This window comes from Camelus dromedarius, chromosome 30 (assembly GCF_036321535.1).
Source record: "Camelus dromedarius isolate mCamDro1 chromosome 30, mCamDro1.pat, whole genome shotgun sequence".
NCBI lineage: Eukaryota > Metazoa > Chordata > Mammalia > Artiodactyla > Camelidae > Camelus > Camelus dromedarius.
Genome location: NC_087465.1, coordinates 9,951,451 through 9,970,477, shown reverse-complemented (window position 1 = coordinate 9,970,477; position 19,027 = coordinate 9,951,451). Strand labels below are relative to the sequence as shown.

General features: G+C 35.7%; 1 protein-coding gene across 12 annotated transcripts in view; it reads right to left on the bottom strand.

Moving 5' to 3' along the window:
- The window catches only part of CSPP1 (centrosome and spindle pole associated protein 1), an 86,039-nt gene that overhangs the window by 13,155 nt on the left and 53,857 nt on the right, over positions 1-19,027 (bottom strand). For all 12 annotated transcript variants that reach the window (XM_031441527.2, XM_031441529.2, XM_031441523.2 and 9 more), the window contains 8 exons: positions 15,656-15,768; positions 12,223-12,372; positions 11,669-11,815; positions 8,594-8,698; positions 6,776-6,842; positions 6,095-6,212; positions 1,921-2,060; positions 577-717 (listed from right to left, as the gene is read on the bottom strand). In XM_031441527.2, the coding sequence (XP_031297387.2) occupies positions 577-717; positions 1,921-2,060; positions 6,095-6,212; positions 6,776-6,842; positions 8,594-8,698; positions 11,669-11,815; positions 12,223-12,372; positions 15,656-15,768 (981 nt within the window). The remainder of the gene's footprint in view (positions 1-576; positions 718-1,920; positions 2,061-6,094; positions 6,213-6,775; positions 6,843-8,593; positions 8,699-11,668; positions 11,816-12,222; positions 12,373-15,655; positions 15,769-19,027) is intronic.

Here is a 19,027-nt window from a genome sequence, read left to right as displayed (position 1 = left end):
CCCACCCCACCCCCAGCCACACACTCCCAAGGGACCCTAGATTTTTTCTTTGCAGCATTCATCACACTTATTTAGCATCTAACTTCTCGAACAGAGTATAAGCTCCGTGAGAGCAGCAGCATATGTCATTCATCACCATATCCTGTGGACATGGGTCAGCACCTGAGCTCATAGTAGGCACTTCCTAAGTATCTGTTGTTTGACTGATTATACAAAAATACTCTCATAGCCCAGTCTGAAGCTTTAAAGATTTGACACCATATCAAAACAAGCACAGACAAACACATGGTTGAGAAATGTCCCACAGGACACTATGTGTCTGCCCAACATTCCTTCCCTTGGTGCACTTGTCACCTGGCCTAGGCAAGGTACTCCATCTCTCATGCACGGGCAGGTACCCCAGCCAAGCCAATCACGGCCCTCTCTGGGACTTAATCTTTTCTGGGACCGTAGGCCAAAGAGGGTCATGTGAGCATGGAGTGCCTGAGACTGAAGTCACACAAGACATGGAGAAATAAAACCAACCAAAAAAATGACCCATTGAAACTGTATGAAATAGCAAAGATTACTTCTTACCTTCAGCACCTTCCTGCATTTTTATTCTGTTCAGTCTCTTCTGCTGCTCTCTCAGCAGGGCCTGCTGCTGAATCTCTAAGGTGTGATGGTCTCTTGGAGGATCCGGGTACATAAATTTCAGATCAACTCGTGTTTCTGAATCTGGAACAAAAATTAAGTTACATAACTAAGTTAAATCTTGTTTCCAAATGAGATTTCATAAAACTTCACTAAAAATGACATATAACAACCTAATTTCAAAATCAAGGAACAATATAAATAATTGGACCTCAGCAAAGTCAAAGGACATCATAAAAATCATCAAAAAATTAATGAACACGAAATTAATGTTCTTTAAATAAATGGTTTTTCACAGACTTAACATTATAAGGGAGCCCCCAGCACAAGCAGCAGCTTCCTGCACTTTCTCTATCCCAGCTTCCCCACTCCCCCAAGACGCCACCCAGAGCCTGCAGCAGGGCAACTATGTGCAGGTACATCCAAGCGGTTAGTCAGACGCCAGATCTCAGGCACCTACCAGACACTGATCCCTAAAATATACTGGAAAAATTAAAACATAGTGTTACTGGCCAATGAATATTTTAGCCCTTGTAAACATCATGCCAAAAAAAAAAAAAAAAAGTGAGATAAATGCAGGCTGGCCAGAGCTTCTGGAAGGGTGTCACTGCTGGAGGAAATGGCAGTCTAAGAACTCCCCTGTGCCACAAGTTCAAAAATCATCAATTGATCAGGATGAAAATGTTGACCCTTAATTTTTTTAAATTATTGTTTTTTATTTTGGTGGGGGGAGGTAACTAGGTTTATTTATTTTTAGAGGAGGCACTGGGGATTGAACCCCGGACCTCATGCATGCTAAGCAAGCGCTCTACCACTTGAGCTCTACCCTCCCTGCAACCCTTAATTTTGAAATCTTGAGAATAAAAACATGGTCTACTCATTTAAAAAGTCTTAAAACTGTTACTCCTTTTGATCCATAGTGGAAAATGGGAGGCATGCTGAGTAGCTAAGAATTAGAAAATGGTTAAGAGCAAAGGTGACAGAAGAGACTGTGGACACATGGACTTGGATTGGAGCCTGACTCCCCCGCTTCCAGACTCAATTTCCTCTCTACAGGCAAGAGTCATCAACAACCAAGGCACACAGTGAATGAGGACAAGACGTTGCAACAGGGAAATGAATGGCTCAATTTGCTCAATTTTATGGTTTAAATCTTTTTCTTCTCAAGGCCTCTTTACTATAAATGAAACCTGACTTTAGAAAAACAATACAAATGTCTTCAAAGACACCTGAATATGGGTAGACCCCTCTTGCTGTATCTTTAAGACAGCAGTATATTCTACTCACCTCGATCTTTCAGCTCATTAAAGTCATGGATATTCTGAAAAGTAGCAGCGTCCAAGCCCTTAGGTGACGGTCTTCTGACAGGAGCCTGTAAGCGATGTCTAGCCATATCAAACACATCCATGGGATTCCTGTCTCTTCTCCTATAGATATGTGACAAACTGTGATAAAAGTGTTTTATGGGAAGAAAATCTTGTTGACATTTAACTCTCAGTACAAAAAATTTGGCATCTTTCACCACAGTGTATTATAAAAATTTATCCTAACAGCTGTTATTTCAATCCCTTACAGTAAAAAATAGCTTATTTATAAGGTCAGTGTAATCTTTCAAAATGCTCGGATGCAAAGTATCTTCTTAGAAGAACAGAAATGAGTTAGCTTTACCTTAAATGTTCATGTAGTAGAAAGATATTAGAGTTTTTGGTCAAAGAAACCAAGATTCAAAGACCAGCTCTGCTACTTACTAGCATTTGACTGTGATTCCATCATCTGTAAGATGTAGGTAATGTCTAGCACAGTCAAATGCTAGTAAGTAGCAGAGCTGGTCTTCTGAGCATGAGATTAAGTGAAATTATATATTGTAAAGTACCCAGCATAGTACTTAACATGCACTAGGTCTCAATAAATGTCACCTTCCCCTCAGCCTAGAACAGAAATTATACTGAGAAATATGGTGTTCATATGCTGCCCAATGGGTATTGTCCACAGTCCTCAACACTGATTTTACAGTGGACTTTCAGGGAATCTGATACCAAGTTAATTAACTAATACTCGATTCCTGTGGGACCTAGGAAGTTAATATAACAGGCAGGTAGCTTAGTAAGGGAGTTTTCAGCTAGGACTTTGGGGAAGTGATGATAAAAGAACAGGGACAAGAGATGGTAATCTCTAGCCCTGGAAATGAAATGAAGTATCTGCTGCTTCCCTCGGCCCTAGATGGGTCCCCTCTATTTTTCAAAATGTGGCTCTATGCTATAGGTGTAAGAGAGTGGCCAGATCGCTGCCTTCATTTCTTTATGCACTAAATCTTTCCTAAGCACCTAGGCCAGAGGAGTCGGGATCCTCACAGGCAGTGCCCCACTGTCCTGGAGTTTCCCTTGAGGGGGGAAGGAGTCACCAGCGCCACAAAACTACCTTGCCAAGACCTTCAATAGTGAACCACCTAGGGTGACAGGAACTGCAACAGATATTCATTAAAATGCAAGATAAATACTGAAAAGGCTTCTAGGAGGCCATTAAATTGGACTCCTGTCTAGTTTCCATTAACACTAATAATTAAGTAGGCTGCTCAGTTAGAAACTAAGTTATTAGCTCTCTGCATGTGGGCTGGTGGTGCCGAGCACCAGAATCTCATGGAGGACAAGTTATCACATAAGATTTGCAAATGAGAAAACTGAAATGCTGCCTGGTTTCTCTTTCTAATTTTGGTTTGCCAAGAGAGAGCACAGTCTTAAATTTATGAATGAAAATGAAATAAATAAAATATCAATAATCCATTACATTTAAATATGCATGTCTGAATATGGAAAGCTGCAATAAATAAGGTTATTTATAACATCTGGAAAGTAAATACAGAAAAACTACACTGACCTCTCAATTCCTTAGAAGTACTTCACCTACTATGGAAGAATTGTTGAAAATTACCAACTTGAGTTAACAATACTTTATTCAGCCAGTCTATGTCTTGAATTTTCCTTACCTTGTTTACTTAGCCAGCACATGCCTAGAGAATGCCCACAAAATCTAAGCAAAGCATAATTAGGTTAACATGATACATTAAAATCCTACCACATCCTGGCTCAGTCAGAAACAGCAGTATGAATTTAATGTGCATACAAATTGACAGACACAGGAACAACTACACATCTATTTATGACTTAGTTACATATTTATATTATCTAGCTCTGTCTACTAAGAGCTTGGTTTCTAAATACCATTCTTCAAGAGGAATCAGGACTCCTTAGGAAGAGGCTGATTCTAGGGCTAGGGCAGAGAATACACAAGATGATCCTGGAGCATCTTACAGTACCAGAAAGTAAGGAAGTGTTCAAAACACAAAAGGCTGAGACATGTCAAAGAGACACAGGAGCCAACATGAAAGAGCTCCTGACGGCCAAAGCTGCAACAACGTGAGCAACAACATGAACGCTGTACTACTGGATGATAACTCCAAGTACAAAAGAAATACACATGGAACAACAGTGATACAAATAAATGGCTAAATAACTAGAGAGAAGGAACAAATCTTTCTTACAGAAGAATTCTAAATAATATTCTCTAGGAGATGGGGTTTAATCCCACCACCTCCCAACCCCTGTGAGTATGTTAGACTGCATGATTCCAGTGCTATCGTGTGGATGTCAGGTACCTACCTGTGATGTGACGAGAAGCCTACCCTGTGCTATTCTTTCCAAAACCCCTTAACTCCAACCTAATGATGCAAAAACACCAGACAAATGTAGACTGGGGCACATTCTCCAGGATATTTGGCCAATAACCCGCTAGATTGTCAGTCATGAAACACAAGGAAAGACTGAGAAACTGTCCCAGACCAGAGGAGACTGGGAGACATGACAACTAAGTGCAGTGTGGTGCCCTGTACTGACTAAAGCTTGGAACATAAAGAGGACATTAATGGAAAAACTGGAGAAATCCATAAAGGCAGGAATTTAGTTCATGTAATGTTCCATGTCAGCTTAGTTGTGACAACGTATTCCCGTAACGCAAGACGGGAGAATTGGATGAGGGTATGTGGGAACTCTCTGTACTATGTTTGCAACTTTTCTACAATATAAAATCATTCTAAAATAAACCATTAAAAAAAACACCATTTAAAGAAAGTATGATAGTTACCCACTACACTGATTTTACAACCTAGTAAAAGACTGCAACCTGCAGTTTGAAGAACATCACTTTGGAAAATTTATGAGTTCTTTCGGCAAAAATGACCTGAAACGTTTGGTAGTCTGTAAGCTATTTTGCTGGAAATTAAGTATTTCAAAAAGCTTCATTGTTAAAAGAAAATATTAAAAATAATGTTAAAATGTAACTGTCTTTGACTACCCCACCTCCGAAGTTCTCTGTTCCTATTATCTTCCCCTCAAGGACCAGTTTTCTATGCCTGATTTTTCAGAAGACCAAGAAAGGGAAAGTAAGGAGGTTGTTTTTATAACTGTCTTGTTTAGACTCTCCTTCCTATCTTAGACTTCCTTATCACTTAGATGAGCTTATGAAGCAGCTTCTGCATCTGTCTGCCTTCTGTATGTTTGAATCCCAGATTAGTCAATTATTTTTCATTTGGTGATTTCTCTATAGTGAGACAGACAATCTGTCCCAAAGATAGAGCTTGAAGAATGGCCTACTCCCAATACTGATTTTTCTCACTATCTAATCCTATTAAACATTGCATGGTTAGGGATAATACTTTTGGTTTGCCTTTCAGAAGGTGCTACTTCTTTTTTTTTTTCTTTCTTCCTTTCCACTCCCAACCCCATCACCAATATAAATATATTACTGGCAGTACAGAGGGACAGTTAAAATGCTCACTTAAGTATTTTATATTAGGTTAAATCAATATTCATTAAATAGCCCATATTTTCACAGTGAATAGATTCAAAGTTATGGAGAAATGTTTTATGAAGGCAACTTTACCTACATAAAGTTGAAGAATGTGAATCAAGAAGCATATTAGCTAATTAGAGAAAGAGCTGCTTGGCAAGAAAAGAAGGAAAACCTACCACATACTACAAACACAAACAGACTGAAAAACAACATGAAAACTATCTGCACTTTCACGTATGACTGAAGCACTATGCTGTACACCAGAAACTGACACAACATTGTAAACTGACCGTACTTCAAAACAACAAAAACAACAACAAAAAACTAAGCTGAAAAAACATACACTATTTTGAATTAGTTGCACAGAGTCCCTCCACTAGAATATAATTTTTTAGCTAGATTTCTTTTGGGGGGGGAAAGGCTATTTTAGTCATTACAATTTCACCAATTACCCTTTAAAAATTTTTTTAAGCAGGCAAACTATCCATTCTAATAGATGTGGCTTTATAAGGATTAATCCTATTCCAAAACTGTAGAATTACTGGATAGGTTCTGATTCCTTCTCCTGAAAGAAAAGAACACGAGAACAGACAAAACAGTGCACTTTGAAACTCGCCTTATGTGAACTTCATCATCACTGTCCATGTGTAGCAACCGCCCTTGCAAACGCCGCTCTTCACTACGAAGCTGTTTTCTCATTTCTGATAACTCCATAATTACATTTTTTTTCTCCTCTGCAAATTCCCAAAGGTGAAAAATAAGACAGGTATATGAATGAAAGATTAAACATTAAACATAACCTGACTTATCATAAAGCTAAAATGCCCAGAGACATTTTTATGGAAGTTATTTTAATGCTTTATATATACAGGTCATGTCTATGAACATCATTAAGACCCACAAACACATTTCTGATAATACAGGAATTTCAAAAGTTAAGAAACACTCTTGGGGTGGGAGAGTCCAACTATAAAGGGGTAGCGGAACGAGTATCTCTTTGGTGATGGAGAGTTCTGTACCTCGATTGCGTGTAATTACAACACTTAACACATGATAAAAATGCATAGAACTACACACACAAACGCACATAAATTGGTGCAGGTTAAAACCTGACGAAGGTCAACAGAGCACGCCATCGTCAAGTTCCGGGTTGTGGTATCTGCACCACTGCGGGAAGCTGGGGCGAGGGTGCAGAGCATCTCTCTCCACTATTTTGCAACATTCTGTGTGAGTCTATTTTTCAAAGTAAAAAGTTTTTTAAAAAAGAGTAGATTACAGGTTTAATAGTTAACTCTACCTTCGGCCCGAAGCTGATTTTTCCTGGCAGGTACTGGAGGAGACTGTGCTCTGGACATGGAACTTTCCTGTTTAACAATCATGACAAAGATAAACTCAGTATGTCCTCCCCTATTCAGAATCTTGACAAAAAAGAATTTCTCAAAGTAACTACACGTAAGAGAAACCAAACTCCCCACCATTCTATCTATAAACTTACCTACATCTGTTTTTTCTTCCCATCTCAATGCAAGAGGCTCTGCCCCAAACAGATAATCCCTTCACCTATACTCCATATCGGGGAAGTGACTCCCAGCTCCTCCAACAAATACTCTTTTTTTCTCCACCCTATTCCCCTCTTCAACCACCTTTCTTTCAGCTTATGCTTAAAAATCTCTCCCCTCTTTAAAAAACTTACCTCACCCTTCATCACTATCTACTATCCATTCTCTTCTTCCTTCACAGCCATGCTTCTTTATAAAACAGTATGTGCAGGGAAGTATGGTACCTCCTTCCTTATTCCCATTCACTCCTAACCACACCTCAACTGCCTTTGCCTCTACACATCACTCCCACTAATACTGCCACCAAGAGATCCCCAAGTGACACATTCCATGGGCATTTTAGGCCCTGATATCACTGCCACTCGCTGTCACTTCCTCTGTCTCTATTTCCTTGCTCTGCTTCTTAAATGTTGGTAATTCCATTTTTCCATCCTCAGCCCTCTTTTTTTCTCCTGAATGTATCCCAGACAATCATACTAATTAGACAAGCCATAATGCTAGTGTTTTCCAAAACTACAAATCCAGTCCAGAGCTCTTTCCTTAGCCATAAGGTGTTTTTTCAGCCGCTGACTCGATATAACCCCCGCCAGAAACTTGAAAGTTGTCACTGACTCCTACCCAGCACACAGTCAGTAAATACCACTATCCGTGTCTCTTAAATATATCTTGAAGTTGTCACCCCTTCTCAGTTTTTCACGTCACTGCCTCTGCTTAGGTCCTCAAAGTCTCACATCTGGACTTCCGCAAAAGCATCTTAACTTGTCTCCATGTTTATAGTCTTGATTGGCCTCCACAGTATATGTCCACACCACTGCCTGAGAAAACACTACGCAAGAAAAACATGGCCATATCACTCCCCTACTTAAAGTATTAACATGAATTCCCATAAATTATCCACCACAGACCTATTAAAATCAGAATCTCAGAGGGTGGGACTGAAGAAGATGTTTTAATATGTTTCTTTACCTATTCTGGTAATTAGCCTGTTTGATATCCACTGGCCTAAGGAATGAAGTGAAACCCCTTAGCTCCACACAATGCCCTGCATCCACCTGACTTCACCTCCTCTGCCGCCTGGCTGGGATCAGCAGACCAGACTCAACCACGCATTCCCCACGTGTGCCATGTGGCGAACAGTCCCCTCCAGGATTTTGCGTGTGCTCAAAGTCCCCCCTTCTCCTCCTCCTCCTTCTGGCAAATTCCTACTCAATCTTCAAGAGTCAACTCAAGGATCAATCCTTCTGAAACATTTTCGTAGCTCTCTTTTGATTGTAGCTCAGTTTAAAGTATAAGGAACTTTATTACAGCTAGCTAGAAGATATATTATCAAAGAAAAGGCCTATTTGCTAAATTAAGATTTGTCAAAAGAATTTAACTTTAGGGCCCTGAGCATTATCACTTACAACTGCAGCCACAGACAAATTAATGGAAACATTATCTGTATTTCAAATCTGAGAAAATGTAACCAAGCTAAATATGACAAATAAGAAAATATCATCCAATCCCCCCAATCCAAATAACTTAGCTAATAAGACAGATGAGTCAAAAGTACGCACCTGCACAAAGGAAGTTATAATGCTGTCAACTGAAGGTGGTCTTTGGAGTTTGCTTGCAATCTTGTTCTGAAGAGCAGGAACTACAGGAGAAGGCTGTCTAAAGTGCTGAGGGGGAAAAAAAAATATATATATATATACATGAACACATACACACACACCTCTAATAGTTAACAAGACCATCCAAGAAGTTCAGAATGCTATTGCTTTTTTTAAATAAAATATTTACCAAAAGTCTATAAAAATACTAGGATCACCATGTTGTACACCCAAAACTAACATAATATTGTAAATCAACTAACTTCAATTAAAACTACATGTATTTACTAAAAAAAGTCAGAAGTTTAATTTTATTAAGATCAAATACGTCAGTTATCAGATACAAAATACTATATATAAAATAAACAACAAGGTCCTATGGTATAACACAGGGAACTATATTCAATATCTTGTAATAGTCTATAATGAAAAAGAATATGGATATATATGTATGACTAAATCACTATACTGTACACCAAAAACTAACATAACATTGTAAATCAACTATACTTCAATTTTTTAAAAAATCAGTTATGATAAACATAAATGGATTTAGATACTCTTATTAAAAGAATATGACTCTCAGAGTAGGATTAAAAATAATTCAACAACTGAAGTAAAGCAACAGCCTGCCAAATGTTGGGAAAGCAACAAAAACAAAAAAATAAGCCAAAGTAAAAACTGTCTTAATAATAAAAAGAAATAGGATAATACAGAAAACAAGAACTCTTTTCTGGAAAACAGCAGAAATCAACCTCTAAAATCTAGCTCCCTTCTCACCAAGTGCATCATGAATCGTGACAGGGTTCTATGTCTCCATAAGAAAATAAAACAGGGTTCCACGTTACAGTGTAATAAAGCCAACAGTTCCCAACTTCATATTAAAATCAAAATGCTGAAAACATAAAAACTCCCAACAAAATGCAATAATTATCTGGGTAAAAAAAGACCCAGACCAGAGTATAAGTGTGGATGTTAAATTGCTTATTTTGCACAGTACAAGATCAAATACTACTTTCACTGGTGACTTTGTTAAAGTCAGAAATGCATGAGAGGCAAAGTTGAAAAAAAAAAAAAAAAAACCCTCTAGGTGACCACCAGCAGAATTATAAAGACAATCTAAACCTTCCAAAGGCCTGTAGAGGATGAAGCAAACAAAGTATAGTTTGCATGATAAAAAAACCAAGTAACTGTCAAGGAAGCAAAAACAAACAAAAAAGCCAGAAATTCAATTAATATAATCAAAATATACTGGTTATGATAAACAAATGAACTTAGATATCACTATTTAAAAGACTAACTCAGGTTAGGATACAAAAACAAATTTAACGAACTAGGTAAATATACAGACTAAAAAATAAAAAATAGTGACATAAAAGTAAAAATTAAAAGTAGACAAAAATGTATATCAGGCCTACATAAATTTTAAAATGACAGCAATGATAATTTCAGAATTGAGGGCAAAATGCATTAAATGAGAAAAAGCTGATCTAAAACTTTATGATACTTCACAATTAAACTATAACAGTCATAAAATTATATATTCCTAAGAAATAGCATTTTTTTCTTAAACATAATTAAGAATGTGGCAGAAACACAATTGTGAAACTAATAACATTCATTTTCAGATAATCAGCTTTACAATAAATATTCTCTGCTTTCCACACAATTATGCTATAAACCAAACACTACTCTAAAAAACAAACTTAAAAAAAAACTTTAATTAAATTATGAATCATATGATACTTAGATGATATGCTTTAAAAGGCTGAGCATATATAGATTCAACTTTATATCCTAAGAATGAAGGTACTGCCTAACATTCCTGGAACACTGAAAATAAAAAATACAGATCTGACTTATAAATGCCCTTTTAAACAATGTTTCATAAAATTCAAATTGTGAATGCTTAGATTTCTATCACCATAAAACTCTGGGGTAAGAAATCAATGTATTCGAACCACTCAGAAATGCATCATGTTATCCACAGTAGGTTACACACTGAACAATGTACCAAACCACATCATAAATACACCAGAGGAGCCCACTGGTTAAAAGTAATCTTTCTGTCAGTTCTATTTACAAGAAATAATATCTGTATATATCTAAATTTCTGAAAACAATTTTTCTTTAAATTAGGCTAAACTTAGAAGACATAAGGTTTTTCAAGGTGTGGTTACAGGCTAATTGCATCCAATCCCTAAGGGTTAGTAAACCAGACTGAGTAAATAAGGTACTTTGTAGATGAGACCCAAGAAGATGCATTTTTAGTAAGTCCCTAGTGATATTTATGCATACAAAATTTTAAACATAGTTTTGAAATATGAGCAAGGGTATGAGCTGGACCCTTGTAGGGGCAAACTGGCTTTCTAGGGAGAAAACTTCTAATAACTGATTCACGAACCTAATCATGAACATCAACTCCCATCTCAGAGATGTAAACTTCAAACCAGTCTTTGCTGAGCCACAAGTCTTTCTTTTTTAATTTCCAATCTGTCATGGACAGATGTGTAAAGCAGAATAAGAATAAATTACAGCTACCCTTGAACAGTGCAGGTTTAACTGCACGGGTCAACTTACACAAGGACATTTTTCAAAGGCAAATACTACAATTCCGCAGAGCCAGCGGTCGACTGAATTCGCAGGTGCGCAGGAAGCGCAAGTGTGGAGGGCCAACCACGCGCTGTACAAGGGTCGGCTGTACTAGATAAATGAAAACTTTACGTTGACAAATTGCTACAAAAGTTCCCACTCAATTTTTACACTTACTCTCGTCATGAAGGAACAGTTCCTACAGTGCTAGTCTATAGACCATGGGAACAAGACGAAGAATGGCGACAGGAAGTAAACCCATTATGTTCACAGCAGTGACATCATCTAGCACAGGAAGTTCAGTGCGCGGCACCCAGACAGAGCAGCAGGATGAAAGGAAAGACGAAAAGCACCTCCTCCGTGTTCTCCCGCCTGCTAACTGCTCCATCACTCTCACAGGGAAAGTGGTTAAACTATGGGTTTCATAGACATTTGTCTGAAACTTACCTTTGTTTCTTCCCCAACTATATTTTCTCTTTCATAGTAGTGCTGAAGTTGTAGGTTATGTTTTTCTTCTTCTTCTTTCTTCTTTCTTTCTGCTTCTTTTCGTCTTTCTTCAGCTAGCCGAATAAGCTCTTCATTTTTCAGCCTTTGCTTTAAAATAAAGCAAAAAAATATACTCCATATACATATTCTATAGTCCATTCAAAAACCTGCTGTCTTATTTGTCTGAAATAAAGAGATAAAATTGACGGTATAGAGGATACAGTAGTCTTTAACATAAAGAAACTGTCCGCTTAACAATAAAATGTTAGGCTTATAACATCTTAGTCAGCCTAAACTATTTTCTGGCTTTAAAAAAGTCAAAATTTACCTCTTTTCTTAATTTAAAATTTAGTCTTTCATTTTAATAAAGTAATATCCAATGAATGGATATTGATCTGATATTTCCTAAATGTATTCCAAGACTTCTCCTTTGTAAGTAATAAATATCTTTTCAAATCAAAATAAATATTTCACTTTCAGACTAAGTAGAAAAACAGAGCAGGGGAAAAATGCACCTCCTCCTCTTTCTCCCTTTTCTTTTCCTGTTCCTCTTCATACTCTTGCTGAATTCGTGCCCTCTGTTCTGCAAGCCGTTTTTCTTCTTTTTCTTCAGCAATTCTCAATCTCTCTCGCTCTGCTTCCTCTCTTTGTTTCTTTTCCTCAATCTGAAAAAATTAAACCTAGTTATTCTTTTGTAAAACTATTGAAAAGTTAGAATATCACTTAATCATCCTAGTATCCTGTGACTTCAACATCTGCACCCTCTTTTTGTAAGTAAACATAAGTTCCTAAATTTTTCAGTTTCCTATATTTTAAAAATCCACATGATGTAATGTTAAGAGCTATGAGTAAAATTCCAGCTCCAACAGACTGTGTGACCTTAAGAAACTTTCTTGTTCAGTTTTGTCATCTAGAAAAAAGAGTTATTAATGTCAACATCTCAAAGGGATGCTCTAAGAGCTGAAATGAAATAATGTACATAAAAAACAAAAAAATTCCTCCTATATACAAAGTATTCAGTAAACAATTCATGATTATATTAGTCTATAATGACTGCTACTATTATGTCTCAATGTCCCTTCGCTTGATCAGGATCCCAAAACAACAGTGAAACATTTTAGCGTAAGAATCCCTTCCCTAGAATGGCCTTCCTTCTCTCCCAGCTACTGGCAAGCTGCAAAGTGAACAAGGATTTTAGCCACAAGGATTCAAAATTAAGTTTTGTTTAAACACCACCTGGAGACTGCAGTGCTGAGTACTCTGGGGAAGTATTCTAAGGCGGAGTCAAAGATCTGAAAGGAAGAGGACTCTGAGAGATGGTCTACATCCCTCACGAACGAGGTAGAGAAGAACGGCAGCACGGATACTGGGTATTCATGACGCTGGTTTAAGGTAATGAGCAGATTTTCATCACTCTTAAGTATGGCTTGATTATGACTATTCATATTATTTTTACTGTTCTTGTCTGAATCTCCTCTAGCTTCAGGGTTGTTCTATTGAATACTGTCAATCTTTTGAGCTATAATAACTTTAATCTTCTTACATGTCCCATGATTTTACATGCTAGGATTTTTTTTCCAACACTTCTTTCTCACAACACTATTAAATATGTACAATCTTAATATTTAGTACTAAGCAGTGTATGTAATCACGTCTTTAATTACAGGAGCCCTAGAGAAAGCATCATTCATGATCCATACAACAAAACCTCACATTTAACACTCAGTTCACCCTTTTCCTACTCCATGAAAAAAGTAAAATCATAACCACAAGGCCACTCCTCCATTAATGGGTCACAATCATAAATGGATCATATATCTAATAATCCGCAGAAGTATCGTTCCAACAAAAACACTAAACAGCAATTCAAGAGAAAGAGGAAAGCTATCTTCTAGGTCAGTGGTTTTCAAACTGTACAATACAAAAGTATTTCAGGGTCCTGCAAATATTTTATTAGTTTTGTTAATTAAAGTTGTAATTAAAACTGACATCTAAACACCCACACGTATTATTTACCAAGTTTTAACCACATGAAGACCTCTGCTGCACTAATTTTCATGGTATAACTTATTTGTGCAGACATGAAGCTAAGGCTTCCTTTGTCATCTTTGTGCACAGATTGGAACATTTTATAACATTTCTTCTCACATTTAAGTTTGGGGATACTTCTTGTCTGACACCATATTGTTGACAGTAATAATACCATTTAGTTATTCTATGTTTCCTTAGAGTTTGGGGTTAGATTTTGTTTGGGGGAAGAAGGAGGGTTTTAAAAGGCAGCTAAAAGAAAATACCTAAATCACCATTTTAGACAGTGGGAGAACTGAAGGCTGAACTTACTCTGAAACTAATACAGTCACAGCTTCCCCTACTACTAGTATTTTTTCCAGAGGAAAGACTTTCTTGAGCTCTCTACAAATGTACGTGTAGTACGTACAGACATGAAACTTAAAAGTCAGAAGGCTTCGGTTCAAGCATTGGCCTCACAACTTGCTAGCTCTGCCACACAGGTGAACGTCAGCCTATGTTTTAATTGCAGGTCTTAAAATAAAAATAGTAATAACTTCCTCAGAGGGTTTTGAGGTTTAATAAGACACTATTTGTGAAAGTACCTTACAAATAATAAAAGGCTAAAAAATTGCAAGATATATTTATTTTCCCCTAAATTCTACCCTAGGCCATGCTAACAGTTGCTAAGTATAATAGGAGCTACGTAATTTTGACTTGCTGTCATTATGGGCAATACATGTACTGATTCAAGCTCAACAGGTAACTCTGACCCTCAATCTGCTGATAACTGACATGAGTGCCCAGCACCCTTGGGATCTCTGTTGCTACTCTCTCACACTCAATTTCTCTATTCATTGTTGATCCTTAGAAAGGTCTTTCCATTCATTTCCAATGTCACCACTCCAGTAAAATACCCCTCCTTCCAATCTTTTAAATCCTCCAAAAATACATCCTCAACAGTAATGCCAGGTCAATCATCCTTAATTAAGACTACATCCACTATGTCACTGCCTTATTTAAGAATCCACAATAATTAGGATTAGAAAGGTGGCATGTTTGAGTAGAATGTCTTTAAGAAGAATTGTTTAAGAGGTTGGGATTAGACTGGATAGCATTAAACATTAGACCAAGGAATATGGACATTTTCTGTAGAAAAGAAAAGCTGCTATCAGGTTTTGAATTAAGAATAACATGAGAAGTCATATCAAAGGAAGATTAACCTGGACACAGTATCAATCTGACATCGGGATTAAGCATGGGTGTGGAGGGGAGGAAGATAAGGAGAAAAATATTGTTGAGCCCCCTATGGGCAGGTCTCTCATTCCGGCTTCATCCCAAGGGTGGACACAGTATGAGAGTTCAATAAGTCCGTTTGCTTAATAAACACCTGATGTTCAAGTGTCTTCCTTTGGTCATTTCTACTATTTTAAATGCTATTTGTTTACATACATAAATGGGGCAAATAACTGCAAAATGTGATTACATTTAATATTTATTTACTTACAAACTATACAACTGAGTCAAGAATATCAAATCATTTAGGAAAAAATTCATTATTTTCTACTAACACACAAGCATCTAGAAAGATACTCTATGACTAATAGGTGAACACTTTATTAAGTCTTTCAGTTTCAGAAATTTCAGCATTCTTTTAACAATGATTTAGTAAAATTTAAAGATTAAATTTTAAATCTTAAAAACTTAAAGATTAAGTCAACCAGTATATCTAATATGTCTCCTTGTTCCTTTTTCAGATAAAAGAACAGAATAATAATATAAATGAAATAATAATGATAATATAATTTATAGTTGATATAAATTATTTCAGGTAACTGAATGGCATTTTAGAATTTATTATCTTGCATAAAAAATCTTTGCAAGTTTAGTTTATTAAAATTCATATGAAACTTTGAAATTATTGTCAAATAAACATTTTACCTGAAAACGAAGAAAGTTCTTGTATAACTCCTGCTGTTTAATTTGAAGTTCAGTTGGAGGCTCACAAAATATATTTCCCCGAGCAAAAGGAGAGTTCTGTGTTTGCATATGACCTTGAAAGAGAAATTTTGCAAAAACATACCATTAGCCAATGCTTAGAAACCGTACAGGTTAAAGAACGAAGACTCTACTGATAAATTCAAATTTTGAAAAAAATGTGCTAAATACAGTAGTCCAACGGTTAAAATCAGAAAAAGAAGGCCGAGATTAGAATCTAAAGACCAGATGAAAAGTAAAGAGAGAAAGAAAAATGGTGAAACTAAAATAAAATTAATGCATAGTTGAAAAACCGTAACATATCTATACCAGAAAGACACTGGGGAAACATAAACGTTAATAGTCTAGACAACTCTCATTGCAGCAAAGATTTAGAGTAAAATTTACAGAGGGAAAAAAGGTACATGTTTAAGTTCTTATGCATGGATGTAAATATCCTTTTCTTAAGAATATTGCCTAATTATATACTAAAATGTATTAGGTATACACATATAAAAATTGTCTAAAATTGTTTTAAAAAATCAGTAATTCCAAAAGTTGATTCCCATCCATGGTTTAAACAACAGATTAGCAAGTCAGCTCTAAACATTCCTACAAATTAGAATGACTGTTTTAATCATTGCAATAATTTTTATTTTAAAATTCTATTGGGTTAATGAGATATAAACATGAACAATAAAAATATGCTATTTATTACCTAAAAATAGTATTAAACATTTTGGGAAAGGAAAAAAAATTATTCCATAAAATCAATCTGGAAAATAATTATACCTCAGGGGTCTTTTTGAGTGCAGGAAAAAAAATTGATATTTAAATTTAAGCCTCATATAACTTTTTAGTATTATTTTTTAGTCTCTTTATACCATCAATCTAAAGCATTTATTTCTCTCACTCATGTAATACGTATAGGCTGACTGCTTTGCAGTTTAGCTTTTAGGTCTATTTTGCCTTTGTATTTAAATTTATTAATACGTATCTGAATAGATCAGCAGAAAGCCAAATCAATAGCTAAACATTAAAATCTTACATTATGATAGAAAATCCGATTAGCAAAACAAAACTGAGTAGTATGTTTCACCTTGATGATCACTTGAATTTTAAACCTTTGAGGCAATTAAGAGTCTGAAGAAATAATATTAGAGACAGGCAAAGCTAAGTTCTTTTAAAAATAGAAACATTACAAAAATAAAACCAAAGAAAAACACATGTTCTAAACAAAGAAAATGGAAACGTATCCAGGTATCATAATAAGCCAAAAATTAAATTTAAGTCAAATTAGTATGGACTTAATAAACATGGTTTTTCATCTAAGAATCAAAGTAAAAGAAAAAAACAACAAACATTAAAAAGAGCCTCAAAAACAGGCCTAATGAAGACAAAATATTAGAGAACAATGAACCTTAAGTACACATTATAATATTCAACTTTCAGATATATTCAAGTTCCCTAAGGCCTTTAAAATATTAAATGTCATATATGTATGTGTGTATACACATGTATATAGATACACACATATACATATATTAAACACATACACTCATAATGGCAAAGCAATAAATTAGGTGACTCTCAATAGTTCCCTGCATTCAGAAAGCCTATTTTAGGCTAATTCTTAAGGAATGAAAGTTAATTTAGGGAATTTCAATTCACAAAAAAGGGAAATATGATTTTACATGACTTCTTAAACTACAGCATCCTGGCCACAACACCAGCACCAAAACCCTGGTGGTGTAAAGAAAGGCAATAGACAGTAAATTCTGCTGTGCATATTCAATCATCAAGCTTGTGCGCTTTCTTGGGAAGAGAACATAGAAAATTTTGATTTTTCCAGTGTTTCTGCATGGTAAGCAGAGCTAGATGCCTAAAATGTTATTACTACAATATAGAAAGTTAGGGGCTGAGAGGGAATTACAAACAATACTGGGTGTGGTAGAGAAGGGTAGAGAAGGGGGTCTGTACCATTGATCTCAGTACAGAAAAAGAAGCCAATGAAGAGAAAAATAATGATAATCAGAAAGAAGTCTTCAGTAAAATGAAAAGGTGTTTTGATGCTGCTGCTGCACAGTGAATTATTACAGACTCAGAGTGAGAGCCAAATTAATAATTTCAACAAAATCATAAGTTTCAATTTTAGTACTCCAAAAATCAAAACTGGATCCACTGGGCAGAAATTTATTGTGGATCAAAGTAGGAAAGCATTTTCCTGTAGTTAGAGATCAAACAGTGGTCAGGCTGTCCATAGAAACAACAAACATATCTCTCGAAATGTTCAAAAAGGCTGCATAGATTAGTGCCACCATTAAAGGTTTGAAAGATACAAGATACAAGGCTAGTCATTTTAATCACAGCTCCCCATTCATCTGCCTATGTGGCCAATAAGTCATATGTGTTGAAAATTTTTAAAAATGTAAAAAGACTGTATGATCAGTGAGGGATACTTTAGAAGGACTTCCTAACAGAGTTCTTCTCTAGTGTAAAGTCAAAATTTTTGTGAAAGCACAAAAGAGAATCTGCAGTAAATAAATGGGTACTTTTATAGTCATCAAAATATATGGGGGAGGGTATAGCTCATGGTAGAGTGCATGCTTAGCATGCATGAGGTCCTGGGTTCAATCCCCAGTACCTGCTCTAAATAAATAAATAAACCTAATTTCCTCCCCGTCCCCCCCCAAAATTAAAAAATATATATAATGCAAGGTGGTGTATTCTTTAAATTTCCTTTGAATTTTAAATATGTAACATATTTTCATATATACTTGATAAAGATGATGACAACTTTTCCTAGCAAGTCATAAAGATACTGAATAATGTTTAATTTACAGAACCTTTAATTAAAGGACCTTGTATAACAGCAAATCAAAAATATTTGCTTAAGAAAGGGGGATGTGACCAGACATCAAAAGAAACTTTTAATTGCTTCATTTATTTTCTTTGTATATTGTGGTTTTACAAGGGAGAGCAAATGATTATAAAAAAAAAGTGAATACTGAATTTCACTGTACAATTTATCATACAATATCTGATACATTTTCACTAATTCAAACTAATTCTTATGCGTATAAAAAGCATAACTGTGTATGGGTAAAAAGACAATTTGATTTTAAGAAATGTCCACTAGCAAATAAAAGTGTTAGAAGCAGCTGAAGTATACATAAGTAAGTAATAAAGCTGAGAAAAAATAAACAGTATTAAAAAACAAACTATATTTCCTTATTCACTTTTTTCAAAATACTGATGTAGAAAAGTTATTGGAAACAGCATGAATAACATATTATGCTTCCTGACTCAGAGTAACCAAATTCTCAAAATCACAAT